This window comes from Ascaphus truei, chromosome 9, assembly GCF_040206685.1.
Source record: "Ascaphus truei isolate aAscTru1 chromosome 9, aAscTru1.hap1, whole genome shotgun sequence".
In the NCBI taxonomy this organism is placed as follows: Eukaryota; Metazoa; Chordata; class Amphibia; order Anura; family Ascaphidae; genus Ascaphus; species Ascaphus truei.
In genome coordinates this window covers 15,547,858-15,575,019 of record NC_134491.1, presented here as the reverse complement: position 1 = coordinate 15,575,019, position 27,162 = coordinate 15,547,858, and the positions used below count along the sequence as shown (strand labels likewise).

General features: G+C 44.9%; 1 protein-coding gene across 1 annotated transcript in view; it reads right to left on the bottom strand.

Moving 5' to 3' along the window:
* LOC142502460 (cysteine-rich protein 2-like) overlaps positions 1–27,162 on the bottom strand; it is a 76,533-nt gene that overhangs the window by 26,303 nt on the left and 23,068 nt on the right. Inside the window, exon 2 of the mRNA XM_075613471.1 lies at positions 5,673–5,767. Within this exon, the coding sequence (XP_075469586.1) occupies positions 5,673–5,767 (95 nt within the window). The remainder of the gene's footprint in view (positions 1–5,672; positions 5,768–27,162) is intronic.

Below are 27,162 nucleotides of genomic sequence, written 5' to 3'. Positions count from 1 at the left end.
AGCTTTCCCTACCACCATCTCCGTCATCGGCGCCGGGCCCGCCCAGCAGCTGGACCCAGATAATGGGCCCATCCTCTGGCCGGGCCCAGCTTCAAGCACCGCGGTGCTGACCAGGCCCCCCCCGCAGCCACTGGTTTCGGGACAGCTGTCCCAACTCTTCCCCGCCCTGTCGGCAACCCTAGGAGGGGGTTGTGTGCGATTCTTGGAGGTTGGAGAGAGATGTGTGGGCGGGATGGGGTGTTGAGTGTGAGAGGAGGTGGGGATGTGAGGGGCATTGAATGGTGCGTGAAAGAGGACGTGTACAAGAGGGATAGGGGCGAGGTGGAGGAGTGAGGGGAATGTGAGAGGGGGGAGGATGGGGTAAGAGGGGGAGAGTCACAGAGGGGAGTCAGAGATGATTAATAAGTCATTTTGTATTTGCCCTACTTTAAGAATATGGTCAACTTTACCATGTAGCTATATAGAACACATCTCTGTCTATAGAGGAGCATGTTCAATCCAGCTACTGCACAATTTAAATATGCCTGATCTAGTTGATCAAAGCGCTCTGAATAAGGATTATGAGCGCTCTGAATAAGGATTATGTAATGGTGGGAGTCTCAGATGTCTGCTGAAATTCCCCTTCATTTTTGGATTACAACACAGAGCACTAAACTCAGGGGAACCACCTGTTCCCAACCAGAAACAATATTCGTATTGTCAGAGGGATGGAAATGTCGAGTTTCTATGGCAACTAAACATGAAATTGAGCAGGGGTTTTTTTTTTTTAAAAGAAAGCACAAAGAAGCTGTGATCTGGGAATGTTTTCAGAGAGGATCAGAAAAGGCGCAGCTGAACATTTGCAGGCACGAAGGATCAATCCCTGGGATGCCAAAAAAACTGAAACAGAGCTCATGCTATATCCAGGTGATAATTGTCGCGTTGAGGATTATTAGTCTTTTTAAGAGTGGGATCATTGTGGTTTCACAAAATTCCTTGGCACAATTGCGAGTTCAACACATTGCCGGTTGAGAGGGCAACACAAATCCACGAGTATGTACATAGAATTGTGGATGATACGACCACGGGATAGAGATGCATTACACAGGAGCAGTTGGTCACATTCATCAGCAGTAGAGACTTTTTTTGTTTTTGTTTTTACATGTACTGTATACCATTGACAAGCGGTAGATTCCAACGGTAATACTATGGGATATTAATAATCAATGTATTTCACATCTCAGCTGCTGAATCATTTTCCAAAAACTGGGATCTCCCTATGAGGGATAAACTGGGGCTCGCGGGAATGGGATACACTCAAAATATGACGAAAAAACTGTATGTAATAATGGAAGTCCTTCAATAGCATTGATGATTATCTTCAAGGACCTGACCCGTTAGCAAGTGTGCAGAATGATGACTTGGTATCTTATGGAGGTTAGTACCAGATTGGACTCCCCACTCTATATAGAAAAGGTATGAGTCCTGTATGTCCTAGTACAAATATAATACCTGCAAGGGTGAAACATGTCAGTGTGATTGCCATCCGTGAAGAAATCGGTTCAATTCGCCCTCTTCGGCTGATTATTTCTGCGGTGCAGCATTTTTCTGGCTGTGTGCCAAGTTTTGTTCCTGTGAATCATTTTCCAAACTCAAACTGCACATGAATGCAGTGCAATTATTACAGTCGCCCCATGAGGGTCTAGACATGTAGGGGGCATTTGTAAAAAAAAAAAAAAAAAAAAAATGGCGCAATTCTGGGGCAAAACATTTCTCCAGATAAATCAAAGGAAACATTATATGGTTTTTTCCTTCCATACACATGGGGCATTTTTTTTTATCCAACACTGGCACTGCTTTTCCCTGGATACATGTGCCCCATAGCACCAATGTAACATTTCACTTACTATCCCAGTGCACTGATTTAAGTGGCTTCATTTAGATCGTTATCGCACATTTTATGGATAGGAATAAAATAAACTTCTTTCCAAAAGCCGCTGTGCACTTTAAGGCTGTTCTACATATGTCAGGTTCTGGTTCTACATATGTCAGGTTCTGGTTCTACATATGTCAGGTTCTGGTTCTACATATGTCAGGTTCTGGTTCTACATATGTCAGGTTCTGGTTCTACATATGTCAGGTTCTGGTTCTACATATGTCAGGTTCTGGTTCTACATATGTCAGGTTCAGGTTCTACATATTTCAGGTTCTACATATGTCCGGTTCTGGTTCTACATATGTCCGGTTCTGGTTCTACATATTTCAGGTTCTACATATTTCAGGTTCTGGTTCTGCATATTTCAGGTTCTACATATTTCAGGTTCTACATATGTCAGGTTCTGGTTCTACATATGTCAGGTTCTGGTTCTACATATGTCAGGTTCTGGTTCTACATATGTCAGGTTCTGGTTCTACATATGTCAGGTTCTACATATGTCAGGTTCTGGTTCTGCATATTTCAGGTTCTACATATTTCAGGTTCTGGTTTCCACATATTTCAGGTTCTGGTTCTACATATTTCTGGTTCTGGTTCTACATGTAGGTAGGTATTTAAGATTTGCCTATATATCGTCTGTTGAGTAATGCATTGCTCTTTCATTTTTAATCACAAAGGGGTTTGATTAATATCCAACCTTGGAGTTCATTATTAATGCCATGACAGATGTTTGAATTAAGCAGATGGGTACAAGAGGGAGAAAAGCACATGAAAGATAGTTACACCAGATATATCTGTTACATTGCTCGTTAGTAACATCTGAGGCCGCGATTATAGTGGGCGTGCGATGGAGCGCATGGCGTCGCGCGCCTGTCACTCAAGCGATTTGTGCACATAGGGTTTGTGCGAAAGGGAGGCGTGGCCGTGACGTCACCAGGCTGGTTCATCCTCATTGGCTGAACCGGTCACGTGACACGTCTCTCACGCAAAAAGACTAAATAATTTGTCATTTCAAGAATATGCCGCACGGCCACTCTTCATCCCTTGCGCGGTCGCACGCACTATGGACGGCCTCATAGCGGTCCTCCATTTTGATCATGTCACGCTCACTATGGATTGTGGCCTAAGCTAAGAAGACACCAGAGAAGAACAAGTGTACAGGACTCATAATGGCAGATACTCCGATATGAGACCTGCGAAGTTCTCCATTACCTATTCTATTATGACATGGACTACGGTGTATTCTTTAGTTTCGGGGTTTTCAACCTTTGGTTAAGCAACCCCAGAATTAGATTGTCAAATCCTGGGGATATCCCTCCAGTGAGCGTATGCGCCTGATCCTTCCTCTCCCTCCTGTCAGCTGGAAGTTGAACGTGACTTCCTGCGCCGACCAGAGCAGGGGGAGAAAGGATAACCGTGACCTGGGCGGCGGCGGCTGCTGCTGAACTCGGGAGCTGCCAGGTTACTGCTACATGGGGTGCTGCCGCGCCACCAGGCCTGGGACAGCTGCCAGAGTTGTCCCGGCTCTCCCACACTGGTGGCTGCGGAACCCCTGTGGGGGGCTCACGGAACCCCTGTGGGGGGCTCACGGAACCCCGGTTGAAAATCACTACCCGTGTGTTTAGCACAGTAGTTTGCAAACTTTTTTTGGTTTGGTTAAGGAACCCTATAATTATATTGTGAAATTCTGAGGAACCCCAACCCCCTCTAATAGCGCATCTGAGATCAGATGCAGTGTAAGGAACCCCGACCCTCTCTAATAGTGCGTCTGAAATCAGATGCATTATAAGGAACCCCAACCCTCTCTAATAGCGCGTCTGAGATCAGATGCATTGTAAGGAACCCCAACCCCCTCTAATAGCGCGTCTGAGATCAGATGCATTGTAAGGAACCCCAATCCTCTCTAAAAACGCGTCTGAAATCAGATGCATTGTAAGGAACCCCAACCCTCTCTAATAGTGCGTCTGAGATCAGAATCATTGTAAATTCTTCTGTATTTGGTAACATTTTCAAATGACCTGAAAATTGCAGGAAACCTTTTAGGGATGCCCCACGGTACCCCTGTTGAAAAACATTGGTCTAACATATGGTTGCGGTATTTAGGAAGTTCTTATATTATCTTTAACTCCTATATCCTGGCTTTTTAATTCAAATGGAACTCAAAATAAAAGCCAGTTTACAGGATGTAATTCAACGGAGTCCAATTTAAAGATATGGTCCCTCCTAGGAACCACATGAACCAATGGCAGTGACATGTATAAGGGGTTAAATCTGGAAGACCACCCTTTCCCACAAAATTCAGACACCTATATGCATCTTTGCAGTCTTATTTAACGTTCGATTATAAACCTGGTGAGCGGAGACCCGGCAGGGATGCGAATTCTTCTTGCTGCTCCCATCTGTCTGATATCACTCGGAACGGAAGTTTGCGCAGGCAAACCCCTCCCACCCCTCTATCCATAATTTTATTGGCCCTTTAAAAAGGGACAGGCAGTGTCAGATTTCCCATTAGGCCCGGGCTTAAGGCAGCAAAACAGTCCGCCCCCATCAGCATTTGCCGCGCTCTCGGCCTATCGGACCTAACGGGAAAGCGCGTACTTACCTGTGCAGGCCGCCTTCGTTCTGCCGCCCTGCTTCTACTTCAAGATCCAGCGTCAAATTACGCTGCAGGCGTCACAAAACGACGTCACCTCATTGTCCTGGCAACCGTGACGTCGCTATGTCAAATGACATCGCATTACCATGGTAACACGACGTCGTGCGGTGTCATTTGATGCTGGATTCTGAAGGAGAAGCAGGGAGGCAGGCGGCGGGCACAGGCGGCGGGCACAGGCGGCGGGCACAGGCGGCGGGCACAGGCGGCGAGCACAGGCAAGTGCCTAAGGGCGGCGGATTTGTAAGTCCGCCGCTGGGGACAGGATATGCTGGAGGCTCAGTAATCACTTTATTCCCTAACATCTGCCCATTTAGAGACCCCGAGGAAAAGAAAATTATTCTAATTCCCAGAGTAGCCAAAGCAGCCAAATGTTTGCCAAGTATAATTATATTTGATTAATCCAGATAATGACATTAAAAAGGAGCAATCCAAGCAATATCCTACATGTGTGTTTTTTACTTAATAAATCAGTTCTGAAGTATAATACTTACTGCATTTTTTTATTTTAATCTTCATTCAATTTTTTTTAAGAGTTTTAGTATACTGAGCATCCTTTGAGTTCTTCTAGCCCATCTCCCATGCAGTGCAAAGACGTTTGCAACACTTTCCTGTTTGTGAGAATTTGTTGCAAATGTTCCCCACCATCTTGAGCTGCAAACTGTAACAATAGGCAAGGTTACAGTTACCTTAGTAATATCAGGATACATTGTAGCTGCTGAGTTACACTGGCTGGAGTATTGATTGAAACTGGAAGGTGGCCATTATGTGAACCCAGGGAAGCAGGATCTGTGCTGATTGGCAACTTAGGTAATTAGTTTTCAATAAAGCATATATATACAGTATATATATATATATATACAGTATATATATATATATATATATATATATATATATATATATATATATATATATATATATATATATATATATATATATATATATATATATATATATATATATATATATATATATATATATATATATATATATATATATATATATAGCGCTTGGATTACCTCTTATTTGTTGTTGCTTTTTGTGTCAGCTCTCATGGAATTCCCCTTTACGGTGTAATTACAATGTATACAAGTGTAGACTTACCTCAGCGTGGCTCCCAGGATTAAGGGTCTTATTACAACGCTCACACTTCAGACAGAATTTGTGCCAATCCTTCCCCAGTGAGGTCACCTTTTCCGCTGCAAGAGAGGAAAGAAATAAGTTGTGAATGGAACAGACAGCTAGCAATGTTAGAAGCATTATCCCTACATCGAGTCTGGCATGAACGGAGAGCGGGCACCAGAAGGAAATACAATGTATCAAGAGAAAATGGGAATATTTCACGTGTTAGTGAGATCTGCAAAACGTGCTAGGGAATGAGGAACGGCAAAATGTTGGCATTTTGTGAACACATTCATTTAATGAATTCGGCAAATATTCACCAATAATTAATAACTCAAAAAAAAACAATTCCATCGCATTCTTCTGGCCCTAATTTCACTTTAAAATCACGAAAACATTTTTTCCCCCCAAACTACTTCCAGAAATCACCAACCAAACCCCACTGAACTGCCCCCCCCAAATAAAAGAAATCAAACAAAAAATGTTATAGCATAACAGCAGAAGTTGTGATATCTGTATCATCCCGGGATTGTAAGGAACCTTCCAGTACTGGGGTAGTGGTGGGGGTGGGGGGTAGTGGTGGGGGGGGGGTAGTGGTGGGAGTGGGCGGGGGGGTTCAGGGTCTCTCAAGGGTCGGCTAACAATAAGTGATCACAATGGTGCTGAAAGTTTGTATACAGACTAGTCCCAAGTCCACTTAAGATCACTTTCTCCTGCAAGCCAATGCTTTTCTATCGCTACTGAAAGCACATCTTCACCCCCAGGTTAGAGGCTTTTTAAATATGTTAAGCATATGTACAGAATAGATTGATGAACAGAACTGTGCTCCTTCACACCTTTATTAAACATTCAACTGGTCCATGATAAGGATATACACACAGTATATACATAGTATACACAGTATATATACATACACGCATTAAATCATTGTACGTGTTGGTAATTTCTGCCATCGCTTATGGGGTATTTTTACCAACACATAGGAGTTTTTCTACCTTTATGTCCGCTTTACTTTTTTCCCAGTATTTATGGCTTATTTCTACCATGGAAACGTCTTCTAGACACTCAGACTGACAAACCCACAGGGTGTAACCTTGGCTAAATACTCAGCCTCCTTTATTCATTGTCTGCTGCTGCTCTATAAAAAGGCTTTTTTTGGAACAAATGACCATATTTCCTGTAAACCCTATAAATATCTCAACAGTTCAAGCTAATGCAGAATGTGCCTGTTATGGGCCATGCCTCGTGCCTGTCTCTGTATGACTATTTCCCCCATCTACATACAACCAGTACTGTGCAAAGACGTCAGGTCAGTAGGATGTATGGTGAGGAGAAACATCACTCTTCCACTGACATCTGAATAGGCTTCGAGATTAATATTGTGTGGGGCAGCGCCGAGGTTTAGCGCTGGTCTCTGCTGTGTGATGTTTCTTATTGCAGGGGTATAGTTTCCCCAGCAGGGTCATTACGTCATTTTTACAGGTGTACAGAAACCTTGAGCTCCTCACATTCACTTGGGCTGAAGAAGCGGCTCAGTGAGTGAAAGTGCGGCCTGAGAACAATGGTATGGAGTTTGATGCAGAGGAGCCTGGTTCAAAATGCCGGTGTCAGCTCCCTCTGACCTTCGGCAGCTGTCTTTATCTCCCTGTGCCTCAGGCAACAAAAAAAAATAGATTGTAAGCTCTATGGGGCAGGGCATACAATATACGTACAGTGCGGAGTACATTGTCAGCACTGTACAAGAACAATTATTATTTATGGAGGTGGTATATTCAGCCCTATATGCTCAATGTTAATACAGTGCTGCCATTGTATCTTGCTTTGTACAATATAGAACCACCCATGCACATTACATTCCTGCATTTAGAAGAATCCAACTTGTGGTCCTGAGATGTAATAAAACCAGGTAACTGGCCAAAGGTAACATGGCATTGGCCAACATGGCGTTGGCTCTGTATATAAGAAAGAGTCCAGAAGAAATCAACACACAGTTTGACTATCTGATAGGATCTGGCATCACGACTGGATTGTAATGAGTAGAAATCCATTAGTCTGACGTGCAATCTCATACCCCATCTATCATACCACTGCCATCTCTTAATGAAAAGCATTAATTATTTTACATGTCAGTCAATAGCATTCTTCCAACCCTTAATGAATGAATTCCCACTGTATAAAGCACAGGCTGGTATTGCAGCCAACGCAGCTTATTTTAGTAGCTGTGACCTTCATAGCAACAACATAACCTCCTTCCCTTTGCTATAATGTAACCCCTATAGTTGCATCTCAACCAAACCACATCACTTCTCCCCTATCCCGATCCTATCTCTTTTTCTCCGAGCAGCTGATTATATTCTTGATAATAGGTATGGGCATGGGTATACGAGACTAGAAAAGACCACAGGGCCTATTGAGCAAACTCTCCCAGATGGAAAAATAACCGCACCAGATTTATCATAGAAAAATATTCCATTCGTTTCAACAGGTTTCCTATTATTTAATGTGTGTGGTGGTAAGCCCCAAGTCCCTTCTGGGCCATACACTTCAGTGAGACATAGGGTCCCTTAAAGCTGCAGTTCAGTCAATATCCTGCATGTGTGTTTTTTTTAATAAATCAATTCTGTAGTAAGAAAAAAATACTTGTAGCATTTTCTGTTTTTAAAAAAACAACTTTGAAAGACCAATTTTCTTGTATTCTTTTTTAACAGCCATTTGCTAAGGCACTGCCCCTTCATGTCCTGTCACAAGCCCTGGCACACCCCTTTATCAGCCCTGCCCTCCCTCTAGCACATGTCAGTGCAGGAGTGCTCATGAATATTCATGAGCTTCCACTAAGTGACAGAAGCAAATAAAAACATATGCCAGCTCTAATTATGTCACAAATTTCGCCGATCAATACATGGAGAACAGATTGACCGGCAGCTATGCAGTTCTTTAGGTAATTAGAGATTGCCCACATGAAACTATTGCAGTAAAAAAATAAATTAAAAAAAAAAAAAGACTGAACTGCAGCTTTAAGGCTTGGCATGGCTTTTTACTAGTTTCTTTTCAATAAAAGATCCCGAAGAGATTATCAAGATTATATGAAGTTTCGAACCAGGCAAAACAGAACCATTATGTCAAATAAAAGGTCACACTGTTGTAATAGATAAATCAGATAAAACAAGCCACCCTGCAAAAGGCAATAAAGATGCTGTCTTGCGTACAGTTTATTAAAGCTTATTAAAAACATGAAAGTAATTACAGACTTGTTTGTACAAGGATCTTCTAAAACATGTTGAATGGTTTCACTCTATTGATGTACTCACTTTATTCGGTATTTTAATATGCGGTTTTTGGAACACTGGGTATTTTATATACAAAGTATACAAGAACATCCTCATGAATGATCACACAAGGATCACATGCTGGAATAACCAACAATTAAAAAAGTAACAGTCCGCCCGAAGCAATGCGTTACCATCCCAACATTTTCCATAGGAGGACACATCCTGGAGTTATTACAGGGAGTGAAGGCTTTACCGAAACTGGCTGCGTGTCTTCTTCACCATCTGGAGCCATCTGGTCATCTTACATGGGCTGCAGTGGGGAAGACTGGAAATTATGTGCAGAAGCTGCTTTTATCGTTTGGCAGTAATCCCAGCCTTCTGATTTCCATCATTATTGGGTATCTGTTAAACGCGTGACCTCATTGGTCATACTTTGTGAAGTTCTGGAGATACTATATGGTCTTCCCATGCTTCCCCTTCTCAGGATTATTGGGCAATGGAGAAAAAAAAAAAAAAAAGAGGACACTGGAGAAGTATCAAAGTCATTTGAACCCGTTGGTGGAATATATTCATTCCGAGCACCTTCACATTTCAACTACACTGATCTTCTGCTTGGCTCCCAAAATACAAATCACTATTACTGAGCGGGTTTTAAACGTTGGCTTTTAAAATCTTAAGACCTCCGAGTCTCCTACGGTGACTTCTTCAGCCTCACAACAGGTGACATGGTGATCCGATAGTAAAAACCTTAAAATATCATACAGATGCAAATTAGGCCATCAACCTGTATGACACTTGGTCTCATTTGCAGACCAGTTCCCTTCATCCCTGTGTATGTCAGTCAGTGTTAAGAAGAAAGTGTCCCTTATTTTCCTTCCAAATCTCCCAGCTGGGATTATAGTGCACATTGGACGCTATGTAAAACATCAATGGAGCTGGTACCTCGTTATCAACCGGCCAACTTCATAGGCTAGACCAGGGGTTCTCAACCCCAGTCCTCCAAGCCCCCCCCCCCCCCCCACCAGGTCAGGTGTTCAGGATACCTCAGTCAGAGGTTCAGCCGAAAACTGAGCCTCTGAGGCACCTGTGCTGATGCAGGGATATCCTGAAAACCAGACCTGTTGGGGAAAGGTTGAGGACTGGATTTGAGCCCCCTGGGCTAGACATCTCCTCCTATTCATCTGTTCATATATTGAATGAAATTGCCTTCACGTATTGTTCCCCTGCCCTAGTTTTATCAGCAGTTATAACATGTAACAGCGGAGAGATTCCATGGGTTGTGCGCATCAGGAGAATCCAGGTCATGTAGGAACTATAAATAACCAGAGACTGAACACGCAGGGGGGAAAAGGGATTTGGTAAATGATTAAATCAAATCTGTCTTGTGGATGATGGATATTCTGTTAAAAATGGTATTGAAAGTATCTGTGGGACGAGGGTACAAGGTGTTTCAGAACCAGCAGCCTTATTGGGGATTTCACATGCAACCTGAATAGCCATTTTTGCCCAGGTTAGAGGTTCAAACACAGTGATTTTGGGATCTTCCAGAAGATCCAAGTGATTCTACATGAAATCTCTACAATTTTACATCAAGCACCTCAGTCTCTTGTACTCGTTTATATACGAACGGTTGCAAATGGATATTCGAACCCAACGTTGAACCTGAAAAACTATTTCATGTTGAGTCACTTTTGCTGTGGGAAATACTGTAGTTATTGAAGTTATAGGGAGCATTTATAGGAACAGTTATGGGAGGGGTTATAGGGAGCGGTTGTAGGAGAAGTTAGGTGAGGCGTTATAGGGAGCGGTTATGGGGAGGGGTTATGGGGAGGGGTTATGGGGAGGGGTTATGGGGAGGGGTTATGGGGAGGGGTTATGGGGAGGGGATTATGGGGAGGGGATTATGGGGAAGAGTTATGGGGAAGAGTTATGGGGAAGAGTTATGGGGAAGAGTTATGGGGAAGAGTTATGGGGAAGAGTTATGGGGAAGAGTTATGGGGAAGAGTTAAAGGATCACTTAGAGGAGGATTTGCACGTATACCTATATATACGTTAGTCAAACAGAAACACAAGTCGCTCGTATGTTTGAATTTGGTGATTACAAAGAAAAGCTGTATTATTCCTTTTTTTATTTTTTATTTTTTTTACAAGGTACAAATAAAATAGTTATTGTAAGATTAATTGTAGTAACACAGGAGGGAGAGGGAGGAGGGGGTACTAAAACTTTATTCGACCAACAAGTAGTTGATATGTTACAAGTTTTCCAACCTCTGAGTAGGACCAGATGAAGGACCTTGCGAGGTTGGAAAGCTTGTAACATATCAACTGCTTTTTGGTCCAATAAAAGGTATCATACCCCCCTACTCCCTCCTATGTTACTACATGGAAGAAAGGACCAACACGGCTCCCCACCCATCTTTGCTGTAAGATTCATTTAATCCTTTCTAAGGAAGCTGATTTCATGGATAAGTTGGTTTAAAACATGCTTCTTTTTATTTAATTTTTTTAACACAAGCCGACTTCCTCTAAAACTCTATTCAATGTACTGTGGAGTTGACTTATCCATGTTGTGAAAGATTTAAGCCCCATATAAATGAACGGGACTTCAGTTTGGGGCAAAGCGATTTTCTGAGTCTTCTGATGTAGACAAGCTGAGACCAGGCAGAACTCCGAGCCTCAAGTGTCCTCTCAAATGTCCTGACTTTACCCTTAAAAAGGTTACCTTAAAAGAAGGTCTAAACTGTTTTACTCCATGGTAACAGTTATAGGGTCTGGAGTTTAACATTTATTAATTAGTTGACCGATTAATGTTAATCATTGAATGAAATCTGATGCTGGTCCTTGGACTGTTAATATACTAAAACAGAGACCTGTTCCGCATCAGAGCTAAATCCTATATATCCCGTTCTACAGGATTTATACAACACACCATGTATACAGCACAGTGTTTTTCCACTGCTGGAAAGCACTTGCAGTCACTTGAATGGCGGTAAAGGACCATGTTTACTAAGCGGTGCTGGAAGTCTATGTAGTAACGCTTTCCTATATCACACAACACAAATGATATCAGATGAATGGGTAGTTTTACTATAAACAAAAGGTAAATCATGTACCCTGTAAAATGACAGAGAATGAGCCGTGTAACATGCTTCTGCAGGTAGAGGGTAGTCCTGGGATTCTTCTAGCATCAGCGCAAAGCTTATTCCCATTGTCCCATCATTTCACAAATCCCTTGCAGAGGAAATCCTTAGATCAGCTGGATGAGCCATTTATCCATGTGATCCAACTAAATTAACATTTCTCTGTAAGGTTTATTCATTTTAAACTCAATAATGAATATATAATGCTATGCGTTCTTTATAAATTAATGAATAATTTATTTGTAAAAGCTGAAAATCAGCAAATCTCTCTCTCCTTTTTGTCTCCTGTTCTCTCTTTCCTTAGCTCTCTCCACAACCACTTTCCCTTCCCCAACTATGAAATGAAGACATGTGCACACTCTACGTGAAAGTTGGTACCAACGGTGAGCAGTTTCTAGATGCTAACCCACAGCCAGTACAGTTCCAACACACATGAAAAAATTTAGGTCCAAACACACTGAACACTGCTACATTTTAGCATGCCTTCCAATGACAAGCACTTAGTTAGGGTTCAGCAACATTAAAGCGTGCCTCTAATGCTGTGACGCACTTATGCCCGATACGGATTACAGCACTGCGATCCCGTGGTATGTGTGTATCCTGCTTTCCCCCTAAATAAAGAGACTACTGGTACTGCTGTTACCTGTTGGCTCACAGAGGACCCAAGCCTCCGCCACGGGGAGCCTGGGGTGGTATAATTATCGTTTCGGTGCAGCGCCTCCACCTGTGAGGGATTCCGGCATAGTGGGAGAAGCTCCTCCCAGGAACCAATAGTAAACACAAACAGTACATGATAACAACCTTTACTAACAGCACATATAACATAACACCACCTCCCAGTATAATGAACACCCCACCCAGTACCACCAGTAGGTGTCCCAAAGTAGATCGGGTGCTAGGCACCAATACCCTGATGTCCCTTTTCCAGTGTCCAGCCCACCCAAAAGTGTAGGGAGTAGCGCTATCACGTGAACTGTTGGTGCACTTGTTGAGGTACCTGCCGAGTACTCCAGCACTCGGTGCAGCAGACTTAGAAAAGAGGATTCATCTGATCCAGCGACGTGGCCCTCAGCGATGGCGTCCGCCCCTGCATTGGGTGGACTCTGGTAGGAGGGTCTCACCTTTAAGAGTCTTTGATAGCACCGCAATGGTCTGGTCTCAGACACACAGACCGCGATCACCGCACAGCGTCTTCAGTGTGTTCCTGACACTATAGTAAAATGGGGAAGCGTCCCTATCTAAGGGGCCTTCCCTGCACGCTACACGTGAGTGGGGCCTATCTGGGACCTATGGGGATTCTCTGGCCTAGTCTGAGTGCCACTGATACTCAGACCCTCCCTTCCCCTTGTCTACCCTGGCTCCAACTGTCTAACTGACTCACTGCCCTATCTGTCAGCGCAAGCTCCCCAAACCACAAGTGCAGCAGCCCTATTGGCTGCTTGTGTTTCACCTGACTTCAGCCCCTGGGGCTGCTGGGGGTTGTAGTCCCCAACGGATCTATTCCCCTAATGGCCGCTGCTCCTTATGGCTGCCGCAACTACTGGCACCTCTCTGCGCACGCGCGACTATACTCAAGATGGCGACGCCCTGTCCCTCAGTCCGCGGCGGGACTCCGGCGACCCGGTCACCTTGTCTATCAGCCCGCAGCTCCTGCTCATCTCACGGGGGTGCTGACACCCCATCTCCGGCACCCACGCGCTGCTGCAACCTCCCCACCCCACTCCACATGAGGTAAGGGGAACTGGAGGAAAGCAAAGGGGGCTGAGGGTGAGCCTATAAGGAGACCTGGCCACACATGCATTGACTTGAATGGTCCCCAAGGCCAATACATAGTAGATGAGGTTGAAAAAATACATATGTCCATTCAACCTATGTTAAATTTAGACGACAGATACGTTATCCTATATCCGTACTTACAGCATAGTGATCCAGAGGAAGGCAAACAAAAAACCCCAGTGACACATTATCCAATACTGTCTCATAAGGGGTAAAATAAATCCCTTCCCGACTCCAAAATATTGGCAATCCGATTTCTCCCTGGATCAACATCCTTCCAGGTTTACTTATTAGGTATATCCCTGTATACTTTTCCTTTCTAAAAAGATGCCTAACCTATTTTTAAAGATATCTATTGTATCTGCCATCACAGTCTCCATGGGTAATGAATTCCACATTTTAACTGCCCTTACTGTAAAGAACCCTTTCCTTGGTTGCTGGTGAAATCTCCTTTCCTCCAACCTTAAGGGATGCCCCGAGTCCCTTGTACTGCCCTCTGCTTTCCATCACACAGCAGCCCATCATATACCTTGGAGAATGTTCTAAACATTGGGGTTACAATCTATTGGCATTAACATCCATGGGGATAATGTTATTATTTTTAACCCCTCTGGCAACTACAGAGTTATCGGAATAGAAGATTGGCAAACATGTCCAATCAAGTACACTATTTAGTTACCAAACCAAACACAACAAATAAAATAAAGGCAGTGCGTGTTGTGTCAGTTGTATCAAGCTGGGTAAAACGCGATCCAGACGCTGAAGTACAGGGAAAGATTATTATAGTTTGATTGATACCTCACAAACTCTTCCATTACAGACCCATCTTTGCTCATCTTCCAACATGATACAACAGACTTCAACACAAAATATTTCATGAAAACCCCCATTGTCCGACCAAAAGCTTGGAAACTATCAAGCAAAGATACAAATCTTCCTAGTACCATCACAGGATATTCTTAAATAGATTAGCATTTAAGCACGTAAGAATTAACTAACCGTCCCATTGTTAAATGTCACTCCCAATAAATAAATCCTTAAAAAAAAGGGGCTTATGGAAATACTACACTTCTTATCCCACAGAAGTACATGATGGGATTTGCCCTGGATTGTTGATGCAACATCCCCACCCCTACCTTCCCCCCTTTAGTTAATAATACATGTATAACAAGATATATGACCTCAGGGCTGTGATGCTGCTCTCATGGTCCCTTCCTCATAAACATACCCAGGAATAAAGCGCACACACACACAAGGGTCTGGGGGTACAATCGCCGCGGCTTTTATTCAATTCAGAAAAACAGGAGTGCTAACCCTGCCAGTGTGGTCCACCCACTGGTAAGGACAATGGTGCCCAACCATGGATCGCAAACCCGTCAAGCCAGGCACTGCACAGACCCAGCCACTCGGGATGGGCGAGATGGGCCCCAGGTACCCAAAGCACAATGAGCCCGGCTCACTCGCCAATCCATGTCACAACCAGGCATTACCGTACCACTGAGCCCCGTCTGGCAAGGTTACCCAGCACTTGGCCCCCAACTAGCCACCACCAACGGGGATATTTAATGCCTTTAAATTACCCCCTGACCGCCAGACCCGCCGGGACTTTCCAACCGTCTTAAAGGAACATTAACTTGGTCAAAATCTGAGAGATAATTAACCGAGCAAACGGGACCATCTAAACTAACGCCGCCCCCTTATTGGGGTAAAGATCCATACTGGACGCTATACTTTCTACGCTCGCTGTCAAAACAGTCTTCCATAGTGAACTGCTGCAAAGACCTGCCCTCCCTTCTGCCCTTGCAGAAGTATTCGCCTGCGGGGTGGGCGCCACAACAGGATGAGCACTCGTGCCAGATCTGCATGCACCAAAATTACACTGGCCTTCATTAAATGGCCGGCAGTGACCCTTCCTATTGCCGGATGAGAGCCCGGAAGATGACCTACGGTCAGACGCACCAAGAAGGGAGGCCGGGTTCTGCGTGGTCATGAGCTCAATCCACAAATCCCTTCCTTTTGTGTCCCAAACTAATTGCGAACTAACTTGGGAACAGCCATTTTGTGGCAAAACTGCTGGTCATAGCACCACCAAGCCATCCCGCTATAAGTCCCCCGAAAAAAAAAACCCTCATGTCCTTGTTTAGGTGAGGAGATTTTTCGCCAATAACAACAGCAACAATGGAGAACGCCTGGATCCAGTTAGCAAGGGGGGGAATAGTCTTTTTTCAATGTCCTCTTTCTTAGCCTCAACTAAGCCACGGATTCAGCCACCTGTGCTGAAGCAGGGATATCCTGAAAACCTGACCTGCTTTGTGGCCCTTGAGGACTGGAGTTGGCCACCCACCCCTGATCTAAGATACATACTGATTTCTCCTTGTTTCCTACTATTCAAGATTGAAATGTTGATTCCAAGGCTGAGCTCATCCAGAAGGATATCCTGTATTGTTCGGATTGGAACAGCGCAGTTTACATTTGGCACGCAATTCCAGGTCAACAGTGATAATAATACAGACCGGTCTGTCTTTAGATCTTGTGCGACAAGGCTAAAGTTGCTGTCAGGTCAACAAACGGGAATGCAAAACCAGGACTGGATCACTATCATACAGGGATGTATACATGTTCCAAGCAATGGGCACAACCAATGGTGCACTAGCAATTAGTGGGCTAATTGCTTGCCATTAGCAGACAAGGACTTTGCCGTATACCATTTGTAATAATGGCCTACCAACAAAGAGAGAAATACAATTAAATCCACTATGGAACACAGACATAAAATCTCAGTGTCAAGGACTGGGGCTGTTTTAAGAAGGATAAATGAAAAACCTTTGCTTGTCAAGTATTTAATTAAAGTAGACCAGGTGGAAACGACCACATGTTCTAATTTGTTCTCATTGTCCCCTGATAATGTATACTCTTGGTTATCTAATAACTGTAAGAAAATCACAGGATGTCCTGTGTATTCACAGAGAAAAGACCCTCTCCCACAATGGAGAGAAGCAGGGGGTGGTGGGGGAGGGGCACATTCCCGCTGGGAGGATCGGAAGAATAAAGCAGCGAAGATGCCTTCGGAAAATGTACAGAATAATAGGTCTAAAACAAACAGATGGATCGAAAATAATGTTCCTGCACAGGGTTATCGCAGCAGCTGCAAGCAAGTTATTTCCCCCTTATTGCCTCTGCCGCACAATATTTTGTCAGGGTCAAGTGGCAGCAGAAAAACCGAAAAAGAACAGCGCACAACGCTCACAGTGTATTAAACAAAATATCATTAAAAAACACAGTGGTAGGCGAGTATTCTGCGTACATCAATGTGAGATAAAATCAGCATACATGGAATATAAATTATCCAAACACCAAAAACAGGACCGGATCAATCAGCCGGACATCATCTATTGGTCGACGGAATACCATCCGTTGGTCAGCAGGCTCCTCGTTGACATAGCCAGGCACCTCAGATGGTGGAAATGTAGCCCGAAGGTTCGTACTCACAGTCCAGGTGTTTGCACAGTGTACAGGTAACAGTAACGTCCCAAATTGGTAAGGGAACTGCTGCAAGCTATGATCCGGCCGTTCCTGGTGGAGAAGTTCACGGTGCTCGTGCACGGAACACAGCACCTCCGCGCGTCTCTGTCGACTCGTCAGCCACGTCACTGGATCGCGTCAAGGGATAGCGTAACCGTGTGGTGCATTTTGGAACATCCAGGCAGCAGATTCAAAGTCCCAAGGATCAATAATTACATTCCACAAATGTGTTGAGGGGAAACCACATTCCAACGCGTTTCAAAGCTCAAATGCTTCTTCATCAGGGTATAATGATCAAGAGTACTGGACCTATTTAAGTACCCCCCCCCCCCCCCTCTGCAGGGACTGGTCAGAGTATCAATTGTACTCCTCCAATCACAGCCTGTGAAGGGGAGCTCGAACGGGTGCAGGCTAATTGCACTCATCAAGCCGAACTTACGGCACCAAAAATTTAATATAAAAATATATACTTATACTAGGTCATAAGAAATACATAAATAATTATTAGGTTAATCTGGAATAGATGGAAAGGAACGCGTTAAAAAATAATTACACATGGAACCTTAGGTACAATATAAAAAGTACAGTATATATAAAAAAAATACATATAAAAAAATATGTATCTTCAATAAAACAAAACACAAGTGGCAGGAACATGGTTAGACTACAATACACCTCTACATGAGTGTTTTACACATACAAGTATCAGTGTGTGTGTGTGTGTGTGTGTGTGTGTGTGTGTGTGTGTGTGTGTGTGTGTGTGTGTGTCAGACACGGTAGCAGGATGTAGTATTCAAGTTTATTTATTGCCTGTATACCTTGTGTTGAGGTGGGAGGAGTGTCAGAGAAGGAAGGGGTGGGGTAGGTGGAGGTTACTCTTTAAGGCTAGCATGAGATGTCTGCTAAGAAATTAGAGCCAGGCGTAAACATTTGAATTCATTGTTGTTAACCCTTTCTATTTATATACATTAATACGGGGAGAAAAATATAGCCAGGCAAGTATTAATCATTAAAAAAAAAAGTGTGTTTAAGACTCGGGGAGGCCAACTCCAGTCCTCAAGAGCCACCAACGGGTCTTCAGGATATCCCTGCTTCAGCAGGACTGAGCCACCTGTGCTGAGGCAGGGATATCCTGAAGACCCGCTGGTGGCCATTGGGAACTGGAGTTGGCCTCCCCATGCAATACACCTTCAAAACGACCAATTTCAGAGCCTGGAATAAAAGGTCAAAACGTGGCCCGATGATTCTCCTCTGCCCAATAAAGCATTTCCTGGGCTCAATCCGAAGGCGGCCGCTACGTGATGTCATTTCCTCTTACGCAGGGTTAGATGCCATGACTTATTTCCATAAAAAGAGTTATCCGCATCAGCATGCGGTTTCAGCTCCTGGACGAGCATGGAAAGGATGTGTGTGCCGCACGGAGTAACCCATTCAGTGCCGAAGAGGCTACAGAACTCTCTTTTTCAGGTGGACAAATGATACACCTCTATAACTTAGGATATAACCGGTGTGGGGGCACTTGGGGACCACTAACGTTTAAAGAAACTATCACAGGCGGCGACATAGGATTGAATGAGAGGGTGTAGAGAGCGGAACCCCATTAATTTCAGCTCCGGGAACCCCCTGTTTCCAGAGATACAGACCTCAGTAGGGGTATACTGTATAGGTTTGAGGGTTTGAGATGTTAGCTAAACGGCTCATTAGCATGTGGTTTGCATATAATAAGCATATGATTAGCATGAGCAAGCCCAACGGCGGTTAAAATTGATAAATTCAATATTTTTCTCCTTAAGAAAAACTTGCGTTAACATAAATGACCTTTGTGGGTATGCGTTGCGGCTATAAATACAATAAATGGCAGTAACGTAGCGATAAAACATTTAACGGCGTTCTGAGGGTCTATCCCTCAGTGACTAGTTTTGAGGTCTTTCTATATTGTATAGAACAGGGGTGCCCAAACTTTTCCCCCTGCAAACCCCCGCCTGCTTTCCTCCCCTGCTCGCTCCCCCCTCCTTACCATTTCTTCAGCGTCAAATTACGTCACGTGACTCCATGGTGTAATTTGATGCTACGTTGCCATGGCGATGCGTCGCCGGAGACAAGGTAAGGGAAGTTGCAGAGGCCTCACGCGATCCCCCGACATTTAATTTAAATGCCTTGGGGAAGCGCGCCGGGCCTCTGCAACCGCTGCGCTACCCCTGGAAAATGTTGCGCCCCCCAGTTTGCGCACCCCTGGTATAGAATAACGTATATGCGGTGTGTGGATCTTCTTGACGTCCCTTCCGGGGGCAGGGGGAGTTTAAATATAAATAATGTACTTGGTTTGCAGGTTCGCCTTGAATAAGATCCTATACCGGATTTTGTAAAGTGCAATTCGAGTGCTGCTCAAGTATTACCGTTTCAATACCTTGAGTGCAAACATATCTGGATTCTGTCGGTGCGGAAAATAGGGCATTTCATCTACCGCGAGCCCACAAATAATATTAAACATTACAGAGAACTAAAAAAAAGATTTTGCCACATAGCACAAATTTGGGATCAAAAAGTGCAGAACAAGATATTTGGAATGTAAATGATGCAAAATAAATGTTTGTTAGCTTTGCTAATTTGTGCCTGAAAAGCTTGACAACATATCAAAGTGTGTGTGTGTGTGTGTGTGTGTGTGTGTGTGTGTGTGTGTGTGTGTGTGTGTGTGTGTATATATTATAATAACTATATTTAATATAATCGCTATTCTCCCAATAGGACTCAAAGCGCGTCACAATTACAGTGTAGCGCGAGGTACGCAGCACATAGCGATGTTACAGACACAGGCCCTGTCCCGCAGAGCTTACAATCTGTTCTTGGTGCCAGAGGCACAGGGAGATAAAGTGACTTGTCAGAAGGAGGGGATACTGGGCATTGAACCAGGTTCCCCTGCTCTCAATGCGTCAGTTTCCTGAGTCAGTGTCTTTACTCGCTGACTCATGCAATATATATATAGGACATACTAATTATGTTAGGGACTTAATACATAAGCTATAGTAGGACGTGGCAGTAGTTGCAGAGATTCACTCATAGCGCCGTCATTACAAAATCATGAGGACCCGAAATATGTCACACGAATAGTTATCCACAGCAGAACGCTGCAGGAGGATTCCCCAGCGCTGGGCAGGTCTGTAAATGAACAGTTAGGACAACTCGTTACAAAGTAAACATGTGTGGGTGACGAAACGCGACTGCGTCTCTAAACACACTAACATTCTTTGCACTAATGACATTAACATGACCTCTGATTCCAGCATGTGACAGGGTCCTCCGTCCCGGAGACGGCACACGGAAATGTCAACTCCAGAGAGAACTTCCATTCCATTGGTGTGAGAAATGCAGCTTTATCTGTGCAACTCCCTGACAAACAGAGGAACCGTTTATCCGGGCCAGCGGGGGCTCCGACGTCATGGCTGTTATCTGTCACTTGGGGGCGGTGGAAACTATGGGACAAAACACTCAGATTCCTGGCCACTGTGGGGACACGAGGAGCCATTTATCGTCTCTTCACATTGCGGTTAGAAGAAAACCTCGACTAACCCCCACCCACAACGGTCCCCTAATGTGCAGGGGTACTTAACTGGAGTGCTCAAGCCCCCCCAAAAAGGTTAAGTTTTCTGGATATCCCAGCTTCAGCACAGGTGGCGCAGTCTTTGACCTTAAAACCGGACCTGTTGGATCTTGAGGACTGAAGTTGAGCACCACTCCAAAAAAAAAAGGTGTCACTCCCTCTCCTTCCGGCGCTAGTTTATGTCACGTTGCTAGGGATGCGCTAAGCCTCATTTAAATGGGGCACTCAAAACTATTGGAGTTTTATTCTTCCCCAGTGACAATATCTCAACAGACTACAGAGACGGCAACCTTTAGGGAGCAAAGTCAGGGAGATTTGGGGGTTCTGGCCAAAACACAAAAAATGGCATTTTAATGGAAAATTACTGCTTTTAATCAGTAAGACTCTGCTGACGTTTATGGGGCCAATCCATAAACGTGCAAAAAAAAATTAAAAAATTAAAAAAAACAGTAAAAAATCGTGGAACGGTAAAAACCACGAGTTATCGGCATATTCAATAAGAATTATCTATGCAAAAATGGCATTTGCATGCAGCTTTTTTGCATCAAAAAAAGTGTTTTGTTTGACACAATGGACCATGTTTGCTAAGCAGTGCTATTCCATAAGACACCTTACAGGGAAATGGAGCAAAGGATATCCTCTGCCACCAGCGCTTAGCAAATAAGTTGCCCGCACTAGGTGCTGCCAATCTGTCACACTGGCGCCGGTTATGTGTTAACTCTCACCCTTCCTGGGATATAGAATCGGGCACAAAGTCCTGGATGGCACGGGGTGAACATGTCACAATACAGCAGGATCTGCAGAAAATACGATGAGAATCAGTGACAGAGAACCATTGATGCTCCAGGTTTCCAGCTGCAAGACAGCACCGGCTGCAACGGATATATCCGAAGCTCGCGACTGCTGCCCCTCACTTTGCCTGTAATGCAGTGCTATGTTACAGGATCGCTGGCAGTGGAATGGGACAAAGTCCCTGCCGCTCCACATCTTCCACTGAGCCACTGATTGAGCCACCTGTGCTGAAGCAGGCATATCCATAAAAGCTGTCCCGTTGGTGGCCCTTGAGGACTGAGGTTGAGACCCCTGATGTAGGGTGATGCACACAGAAGCCAAACCGTTTCAAGTAACCGCTGATACTGCCTGGCTTTATGTACACACAGGGTTAGTCACCCATCTGTACGTCTCCGGCTGGAGAACGGGTAAGTGTAATCTCACTTAAGACTGAGCTGAACGTAAAACGTATGTAGGTGACGGAATAGGACCGTTAGTCATGGACGTTTTGCCGTGGCCATTCAGCCACTGGGGGACAGTTGGCCACGGTCATTTAGCCGCAGTAATTTTGGCCCGGAGGTAGGGATCAGGGGGTAGGGTAAAGGGTTACGGTTAAGGTTTTTTGGTAAGGGATGAAGGTGCCTAGGGTAAGGTGTTAGGTTTCTTAGGGTAAGGGGTTAGGGGTTACATTACCTGTGACGATAACCTGTCCTGGTTGCCAAGTATGATGGCCCTGTGATGTCATGGCCACGCCCCTGACACACACACACACCCCGCCCCCTCATCGCGATCTTGTCTTTCCCCCTGCAGCTCAAACACACACCGCAGATCGCGGCTTGCACCCATGGCGTGCAGGAGCCGACACTGGGGCCGTAGCCATAGGCAATAGACAGAAGCTCTAGGCAATCCACGTAAAAATGAATAGGAAAACGTGACACGCCCACTTTGTGCTCATCTGCATGTCACTACCCAGAATCCTCGTCTGTAGCTTAACCACTGTATGACGTAACAATTGGGTGAAGGAAGTAGGTTTGGGAACTGTAGGGTACATACAGATATACAAATTGGCTCCACTTTTACTACAAATTACACTGATAAAAAGTTTGATTTGTAATGCATGAATCACCGAGTCATATCACTAAATAGCTCAGTGAGGTCCCACCCGACTGAAACGTTAACCCTTTTGCTTCCAGGAGGGCCTGCAACACATTGCAGCACACGGACCCCCCCTCTTACATAGCTGTATGCTTCAGCACGCGGCCCTACTCTGCCCACCAGCAGCTTGTCTGTGACACTGAATTGTATGTGATGTGATGTTGAACGTTCCCAAATAAAAGGTCACACAGGACAGAATGGAAAAAGCTGCTCAGGAAATACAAGCAAGCGGTTCCTTGTTGTGGCCAGCGGATACAAAGGCATGCTGTGATTACGGAGCCGCACAAACCCTCACGCTTCCTGCATTATCTCCGCTTATTGTGTCCCCTGTATATGATACATAATAACAAGGTCTGGCACAGGCACATATCCAGGATTCCAATCCAGAGGCTAAAAATACCCAAATTGCTGCTTAGATTGTAAGCTCTTCAGGGCAGGGACTCTTTATCCTAATGTTACTTTTATGTCTGAAGCGCTTATTCCCATAATGTGTTATTTGTGTTATTATGTCACGTGTATTACTGCTGCACATTAATGGCGCTATATAAATAAAGATATACATACATACATACATACATGGCTAAGGCCCGGGCCATGGTGCCTTCACAGCCTTCGCTCGACCTCCGCGCGGGTGAAGTGACCCGCGTGAAACGGGTGCTTTACCTGGCCATGGTGGACGGGCCGTGTGGGGCGTTCCTATGGGCGTCACGGAGCCGGTTTGCCCTCATTGGGCGAACCGCTCACGTGACCGGCCTGTCGCGCCGAGAAATCCGTTTCAACTGATTTCTTGCACAACGCGCGCCCCCTCCCGCTCGCACGCCACATGGATGCGATCACTGCCTTAAGGCAGTCTGACCGATCAGCGTGCGTACGCCTCTGCACGGTCTGCGGCACCATGGCCCAGCCTAAGAGGCGCTATGTACATCAATGGTGCTAAAGAAATACAGATTTACATACGGTACATACAATGAGATTAGGCTTTATACAATGAGTGTATTAATATTTAACATTGCTATTAAATCTATTTTTTCGGCAGTACCCCAACCCAGACTTCCCTTTTAAACTTACAAAAGAAGACACAAAATTGATTAACTATTTTATTTCATTATTGATCATATTAATACGAACAATATTTAAAAAAAAAAATTTTTTTAAATCAGAGCCTCAATTTTAACTTCAAATTTCATCAGGGAAAAGCACCCTTTCACTGCCAGGTCCTCTGCGGCCACGAAAGTGTTAATTGCTTGTGAGGAAAATTTGGTGTACAGTAAATCAAGATTTCCTAAATGATGTCGCAGAGAAAAAAAAATAAATAATAGAGTGCGTCTGCAACAGGGTACAACAACAGGCAACAGAAACAGCACTTTTTGCTCTTCATACAGAGTGCCCCCAACTGGTACCGTTTCCAAAAGAAGCATTATGGGGCAGAGGTATCACGCCAAAAGTGGTGCAAATAAACTGCACCGAATGTATCACAGAAAAAAAAGACCTACTGATATCAGGAGGATTTTATCTATGACACATCTGGAGCAATGTCTTTATACACATGCCTGTGTGGGGTCCATGTATCAGGGCAAAAGGGGTGCAATGTTGGGGCAAAGCAAAATTTAGCTCCAGTCCTCAAGGGCCACCAACAAGTCAGGTTTGCAGGATATCCCTGCTTCAGCACAGGTGGCTCAATCAGTGGCTCAGTCAAAGACTGAGCCACTGATTGAGCCACCTGTGCTGAAGCAGGGATATCCTGGAAACCTGGCCCGTTGGGGGGGGTCTTGAGGAGGAGTTACCCAGCCCTGTGCTTTCATCACAGGTGCCAAACATCCAGGACGAGAATGACCAAGATATTAGCAGATGTCGGAGTGGTTCCTGGCTAACGTGCAGCTGTTTGAAATAGGAAAGTTGTGATTTTACACGGCATTAATTTTGTGGAATGCACTTTGGCAAAAGAAAACCATTAAAGCGTATGGGAGAAAGCAAGACAGCGTGGGGAAAGCTAATTAGCCAACCGTTAAAACGGTTTGCTTGTATACTGTTTTCCTTGCTTATACATCCTTTGTATTCAGTAGAAGGGACGGTGGAAGCACATTATAGAATTAAAGAAAGCACACACCCGTTTCATTTATTAGCACTACTGTAGATACTTTACTCCGATTGGATGAGTGAAAGATTTTGGGGAGCGGGTATAGGAGCAGTTAGGGGAGGAGTTATAGGGAACGGGTATAGGACTATTTAATAGCTTAGCCAATGCCAGGAGCAGGTTGATGAGGAGATCCCTTGGCTTATTGTCCCGGGACAGTGGGCACCCAAAAATAAAAAGGTGAGGGGGAAAGTGCAGCCAGAACTGCAGGAGAAGGCTCCTCAAGGTGGATAAGAGGGGCTGCAGCTTAAATAAATATGGTACACGGACGCCCGCTCGCCACAGAAGGGGCAGGTGGCAGGGGAGTCCGTGAAGTGGGCCAAGTACTCTCCCATGCTCAGTGCACCGTGGAGGACCCTCCAACTCAAATCCCCGGCATGACAGGGAACCTACTCTGAATAGAGTTCCCTCCACCGGGGCCTCTCGCCCTCGTTTGCAGGAAGTACCCGCCACCAGACGGTATCGGGGCGAGCGACAAGGGCGAGGTAGTGCACTGTATAGAGCCGGGGACATGTCCCCCAACCTGCTGAGGTTGGGGGGGTGAGAGGAGCCCGAGGGGGTTGCCGTGGCTTTGGTCCCACGCAAAGATCCGGAGAGCTGGGGGTGACAGGTGGGCAGGGCTCTCCGGTCTGCAATACCCCCTCGATGAAGGTGCGTGGGTATAGGAGAAGGTATTGGAGCAGTTAGGGGAGTAGTTATAGGGAGCAGTTATAGGGAGCAGGTATAGGAGCAGGTATAGGAGCCGTTATGGGAGGAGTTATAGGGAGCAGATAAACGATTTTGAAAAAGCACACCTGCTTTGATTAGGGTTGGGTTGTAAAGCAGTAATATTGATTTTTAGAAACCAATCGTTTAACCAAGGGGGGCTTAACTCCAGTCCTCAAGACCCCCCAAAAGGTCAAGTTTTAAGGCTATCCCAGCTTCAGCACAGGTGGCTCAGAGGCTCTCCGCTTCAGCACAAGTGGCTCAGTCTTTGACTGAGCCAGTGATTGAGCCAAATGTGCTGAAGCTGGGATACCCTTACAACCTGACCTGTTGGGGGGTCTTGAGGACTGGGGTTGAGCCCCCTTTGTTTACCCCATTTTCTGCCCGATGGGTTTCCAAGGCAAAATAAAATAGGCCTATATCTGCTTAGATGAATATTTCTCCAAAATGAAGAACTAAAGATTTCAGCTTCTCACTGTTACATTATAATATAATGGCCAAGAAATTGCTCTCTCCCACACTGGGTTTGGCCTGTCTTGTTGAAATCCGTCAGTATATTTCTGATGCTGACAGATGCACACACAATAATAAACAGAGGAAGCAGAAAGCTGGAAGATTACCCTTCAAGAATGGCTGGCAGGAAATAAACACTCTTGGCCTTCATCAGGCTGGGCTTGTGTTTATGGAGCGAGGCGTGGATTTCAATACCCTATTGTGTGTGAAAATACACATACTTATCCCAAAGCATGTGCAAACTGTGATATAAACGTGATGCGGGAAGCCGGAAAGGTCAGGGGAATGTGGTGCTGTGCAGATATCTAACGCAGTAGGGTCAATTACTTCAATTATACATATTTGTCTTGAAAATAGGGACAAAGCGTCGCAAATGAAATTTTGGGTGTTAAATTGACGCAAGGCAATACGGCAATCCAATCTTTATCTGCTTTACTTTTTTTTAAATCCAAGATTGAAGCAAGGGGTCTCCGGAGCTGAACCCCATTAATTTCAGCTTTGTGGACCCCCCGTTTCCGTAAATACTTACCTCCATAGTAGGTGCCGGCAGCCACTTGGTTCAGCTAGCAGGGATCATGTAGTGGCGGCGTCTCCAAGCTTCCGCACTCTGCGGGCCAATAGGAAGCCGCGATGTCATCGGGTTCAGCTTCTTATTGGCTGGTGTGATGCGGGAGCTTGAAACTTTCAGACCCAGCAGGAGAGGCTCACAATGTAGAAATCTGCCATGCGCTCCAGGTTAGATGTAATGGAACAGGATCTGTGTGATCAGTGTGAATCAGAAGGGGGGAGAGTACATGGGGAGCATAATCAAATAGGCGACATCCAAGGGGAGGAGGTGGGCCAGAGAAAAGGGGGGCAGTATAAGTCCTCTATATCCTCCGTTGAAACC